Genomic DNA, 6,000 nt, shown 5'->3' with positions numbered 1-6,000 from the left:
ATAAAAAATAGAAATGGTAGAAATCAATTTGACATTAAACTTTCATTTTTAGCAAGAAATGAAACAAAAAAAAATAAAAAATATTATTTCTAATTAAGATTCTTGTTTTTCTTAAATAAAATCTAGTAGTGTGTCTATCAAGTGATGTAATTTTAAATATTTTACGGGAACTGATATACTGATAGCTGATGAAAATAATAAATGATATCATTTTTATTGCCTTTGATCTACAATGGCCTTAAAGAGGTGAAAATTAGCTTCGTGTTTTAGATTCGTGTTAAAAAACAAACCATTTTCATATTTTTATTTTAAAAATTAAAACTATCTTTTAAATATGTATGTGAAATTTTGAAATTTAAAGGTACTCAAGGGTCTTACAAGGCTTTTGTTATTCATATTAGCTGAAATTATATAATTTAATAGAATGTTGCGTATGTTATTATAACAAAATTATATATAAGTTGACTTTTATCAATAAAACTATGTATGAATAATATGAAAAATATGAATATTCAATACTGAAAAATGTGATGTTTCGGTATGGAAATAGAAAATCATCCATCTGGAAACAAATGTGAAGTTTAAAATTTATAATAACTAAATTTAAGTGATGTTTTGTTTTAAAATAATTCAAATTCCTATTACAACATTTTAAAATATTATATAATTTATAATACAAATTCTATGGTGAATATTATCACTTTGTTCCTAATTATTTCTACTCTTCTTTTTTTTACACATATTTTCAAAAAGTAAAATGCAAAGATATGAAATAAAATAAGATAAACCAATTAGATTAGATATAAGAAAAAATAAGTGAATATCAAATGATTTTTGAAATTATATTTTTTAAATGCAAATAAAATTAAATGAAACATATGGTAAATTAATATTAAGTTTAACTCTTAATCCAAAAAAAAAAGTCAATTTAATAAATAAAATACTTTAATAAAAATAAAAATAAATTCAATTTTTAAAATAATTTTCATTATTACATAATATTGTTTTTTAGAAATAAAATTTCAAAATTTATCAAAAACAATTTTTGTTTTTGTTAACAAAAAAAAAAAAAATAAAAGGAAATCGAAAGGCAGAAAACTTAATTTGAAATTAATTTATGACTTAAAGCTCAAAATGCTAATTTTAATAATTTTTTTTTTATATTAAAATATATAAAATGTGTATGTTAATGAATAATTAAGTTTATTATTAAATAAAATCTTTTTTCATTTTTTAAAACTACAAAAAAAAATATATTTAAAACTTTAAATTAGTGTTGTAAGTTTTTTAATAATAAAGAAAATAAAAATAAAAATAAACTGATATATTTAAGTTTCTATTTTTAAATATTTAAATTACCTAAAATATATTTATATTTATTTATTATATTTAATTTTTTTTTTCAATATGTATATATCATTTTTCTTATAATTTTGTTTAGTTTACATTATGTTATTATTTTTTTTTAATATATTTTATATACTTTATTTCTTTTTTCTTTTTTTTTTAATATTTTTTATTTAATAATAATAATTAAATTAAACATTTATATTTATATTTGTTTTTGTTTTCTTTTTGTATTTATTGTTACTCATGTATATAATATTTTGTTTTAATATATAATTTTTATTCTTTGTTTTGTATTTCTAAGTAAGATTGAATCAATAATTTATATACATACATTTAAATCAATTTATTTTTATATATGTATATATAAGGTTTATATATATATACATATATCATTATTTATTTGTTTTTTAGATATTTTGCATAAATATTGTTTTATAATTTTTATTTTCTTTTTAAATAAACTTTTTAATTTTTTGATTTTTGTTTTTTTTTTTTTTTTACCGATTACATAAAATTTGTTTTATTATTTTTAAGGATCCGGATATGAGAGTGGGCTTTGAATTTTTCTTAGAAAATCATTTTGTGCCTTCAAAATATTACGTATTGTTTCTAACCATTCACGATTCTGTTCTATTGATGGTGCATAACATATAAAGCTTGGTATATCGGTTCTATTTGGATCTGTTGATTTTAATAGGAAACGATTATTTGGCAATTCCTGAAGTGACATTTTGTTAACCTAAAATTGAACAAAAAAAAAAATTAATAAAAATCATATTATAGAAAAATAGAAAAAATTAAAATATTTACTTGTATAAGAGATCGATAATCGTATAATGGCGGTGTAAATTGTGTCTTTTTGCCTACAATTTCTGAAAATATAATACTTTGCTCGAATAGAAATACTTGAAGTTCACGTGGCTTTTGAACAAAACTGGCATTACGATCAAAATTTTGTGTATCTTCTGTACATAATAATGGACCATGTAACAATAATTTTCCTTGCGCTGCAATTCTACCCTCAAATTTTTGTAATCTTCTAACATCCATCATATCATTTATTGTTTTACATACAACCTAAATATAAAATAAAACATGATTTTTATTTTATAATTTATATTTAATTATTTTCTTTTCTCACCTTCATAACATTATATGCTTCACGCATTCCTGCAACATCTTCAACAAATCCAGCACGTTCGGTTTGTTTTGTAATTTCTTTCAATAAAAGTTCATATTTAGTTATTCTTTGTACTGGTTTAATAAGCATATCACTCAACTATAATTATTAAAATAAAAAACAAAAATTAATTAACATTTTGATAGTTTTTGTTGATGACAATCAAAAATACTATTCAACTTACATCTAAACGATGCTTTAATTTTTGTCTAACTTGATCAAAATATACTTGATTTTCTGTGACTACATGCTCTGATAAAGGTTTCTGCTGACAATAAATATGATACATCTGAAATTTTCTTTCATATTTTTTGACCATAGGTCCCAATTCTGATGGTGTTTTTAAGCAACCTTGAAGTGCTTTAAAGAAGAAGCTAAAAATTAATAAAAAAAAATTTAATGTCTTTCTTTAGCTTAAAAAAATAACAGTCTTACTCTCTATGCCATTCATAAATTTGTTCAATATTTATGAAAACAATTTTCTCTTTTTTAACCAAATCTTCTGGCAAAGGTATTTCACTATCTTTATTCCGAATTTCAGCTAAATACCTAAAATAAAAATTTTATGTGATTATGAAAATGACATTTTTTTTAAATTGTTGTTAAAAATAATTTAGAATTACATAATAAATAAATTTCTAATAAATTTTGTACATTTTTTTAATTTATTAAATATTTCCTAGAGTTAAACCGCACTCTTAAAAATCCACAAACACATAAAACATTTTTAGTAAATTTTAATTTTTTTTTAACCATTTATACAAAATAAATAAGTTATTTTAGTAAAACAAGGAAAATTTAATAATTTATAATTTTGCAAGGTTATACAAACGTTACGAATACATTAAAAGTAGAAAGTATTATAAACCGCAAAAAAAAAAGAAAATAAATCGAAAAAATAGCATTAAAAAAAATATTATTAAAAATAACTTGTTTACTTTAACAATTTGTCAAAAAATAAATTAAAATTCACAATATGATCCTAAGGGTGAACACAAACTTTTTCTACAATTTATAAAATTTATTTGAAAATTATTTAAATTTATTTTACCCATTGACAATTTCTGATAAATCTTGAATATAAAGCTCTTCAGTTGAGATGAGTTCTTGTAAAGCACAAAGTCTCTTCTTTGTAGCAGCTTCAACATCATTTGCTTCGGCATTATTCTAAAAGTAAAAGAATTGTTTTTCAGTAAATTTTGAATATTCATTTTTTAATATTTGTTATACCTCGTCATTGTTATCAGTATCATTGTTATCATTTAAATTTAATTTTGAATAGTGTGATTCCAAACTGTCACTGTTATCACTATTGCTTACATCTATTGCTGGTTTAAGGAACTTGGATTTAACTTCATGTTGTTCCTGAAATGGTAAGAAGAGAAAAAATTGTTTACATAAAATTTACTAATTAATTTATTTAATCAATTATTTCGTAATTACTAAGAATTAATTAAAATAATTTAATATTGATTTTTGCAATGAGATTTTTTAAAATTTTATAGAATTAGCAAAACGCATATTTCATTTTAAAAATAATTAATTGCACAAGGCTTTGAATTAAAATTTCCATATATAATCCTTCAGTATTCTCGTAATTTTTAAGGATTTTTTAAATTAATTAGCACGTAAAATTAGAAGCACTATCTTAAAATTCTGAGAAAGATTTTAATAAAAATATGCATGATTTGTAAATAATTAAATTTACATCGATTTATTATTTAAGAAACAAAAAAAAAAATCATAATTAAAACAAAAAATCTTATTGGCCTTTTTTATTTTAATCGGCTTAATAAATTTTAGCCTTTAATTAATAAAATCAAGAAACGTTCGTTAGAAAGAACTTAGATTTTTAGTTCTTCAGTCACGTTTATATTGATATTATCAAGAAGATTTTATATTTTAATTAATATAAGCAATAAAATAATATCAAAAGAATAAAAAATTTTTTTCAAGAATAAATTGAATTTCTAAGAAATCTTAAGGTAAAATAAATTAAAAATTCATTAAGTATTAGATAGTATACAAATATCAAAATATTGATTCGTGTGCATATTTATTAAAAGGATTTTTTAATTAATAAATTTATAAATAATTAAAGAGCTTAGAATCCTCATAATAAATTTATTAAATTATGTAACAAATATATTGAAATATAATATTGAACTTTTATTGTATAATATGGTTGTGTATTAGTTGTAATATGGTATTCATTTCACAAATAATTTGGTGAATCTCAAATTATGTTTCATTAGATTTTTGTCTGTATAACAGAATAATATTAAAGGATTTTTATATTTGTATATTAAATTGTATATCTTTGCTTATTAAATATTAGGATTTTATTGGAATGATTGGAACAACTATGGGCACTGTTATACTTTTGTACACAAAAAAACGCTTATATATAATTCGTGATGATAACTTATTATAAGTACATGTGGGCAGGGAATGTTACGTAATTTTCCCTTATTCTGACGCTTCTTTTAGGGAAAATTCGAATAACTTCGGCTTTGGATAAATTTTTTAATATTTGTTTACACAAGAAAAGCTGTGGTAGAAATGAGCCATCGCTTAAGAAATCTTGTACTGTTAAATGTAAATGTTGTTGCTTAGAAGTTTATACTAATTGACTGTACTGAGGCATTTGAACTTTTTCGGTATCGCACGATGCGCTGCAAGTTCTTAAACAAAACTAAAAAAGTTTAAAATTTTAATGCAGCATGAGCTACAGAACATGCTGCAAAACAATACTTTAAAATTGTATTCCACAAATTTGCAGTTCTTCAATAAAAAACATACGGCATGTAAGAATTATAATAATACGGAAAAAGTCCTTTGTGTGTCAATTTATTAAAAAATACACAAATTAAAATTTTAACAGATTTGATTTAAATTGGAGAAATTCACTTTTTAATTACTGACACCCAGGACCTCATATTTCAAGCACACCCACATACACCTAGTGAAAACATTATGCAATTTGAAAATAATCTTGTCAAATAATAATAATTGTGATTGGTTGTAAAATTTATATTGACACTAATTGTTGTTAATTATGCCAAAGAGAGAACGACAAAAAAAAATGACACTAAAAACTTTTCCGCACACATAAATTCTCTTATTAATCACAATGTACACACCGTTATGAATGTTTAAGCACACAATTATGTTTTTTTTTATTTAAAATAAAAATAAATTAATTAATAAAAAAAAAACAAATTCAACACTTTTATTTACTGTTTTAAATGCGTTTTATAATAAATTTTTCCATTTAATTAAATTTATAATCATGTTATAATTTAAATTTTAACATTTTTTATTTTCTTTACATGGAAAAGTCAAGGTTATTATTATTTCTTTTAACTTGTATGTATGATTAACATGCATGTGTGTATGTTTATAAATAAAAATATAAAAATGACAAAAAATTTATTTTGATAAAAATTAAAAAAAATTCTTAACAAAAG

At 20.7% G+C, this 6,000-nt stretch overlaps 1 protein-coding gene across 1 annotated transcript in view; it reads right to left on the bottom strand.

Annotated features, from left to right (window-relative positions):
* Positions 1-1,098: 1,098 nt before the first annotated feature.
* Positions 1,099-6,000, bottom strand: part of LOC129610347 (triple functional domain protein) — a 133,665-nt gene continuing 128,763 nt past the window's right edge. The window contains exons 14-20 of the mRNA XM_055522902.1: positions 3,761-3,895; positions 3,582-3,697; positions 2,966-3,079; positions 2,715-2,904; positions 2,492-2,629; positions 2,161-2,427; positions 1,099-2,089 (exon numbers count right to left, since the gene is read on the bottom strand). Coding sequence (XP_055378877.1) covers positions 1,880-2,089; positions 2,161-2,427; positions 2,492-2,629; positions 2,715-2,904; positions 2,966-3,079; positions 3,582-3,697; positions 3,761-3,895 — 1,170 coding nt within the window. The 3' untranslated portion in view covers positions 1,099-1,879. The remainder of the gene's footprint in view (positions 2,090-2,160; positions 2,428-2,491; positions 2,630-2,714; positions 2,905-2,965; positions 3,080-3,581; positions 3,698-3,760; positions 3,896-6,000) is intronic.

The sequence above is a fragment of the Condylostylus longicornis genome, unplaced genomic scaffold, assembly GCF_029603195.1.
Source record: "Condylostylus longicornis isolate FDR11 unplaced genomic scaffold, ASM2960319v2 ptg000044l, whole genome shotgun sequence".
Classification (NCBI taxonomy): Eukaryota; Metazoa; Arthropoda; class Insecta; order Diptera; family Dolichopodidae; genus Condylostylus; species Condylostylus longicornis.
The sequence above is the reverse complement of the archived record's forward strand: the minus strand, read 5'-3'. Positions and strand labels throughout refer to the sequence as shown.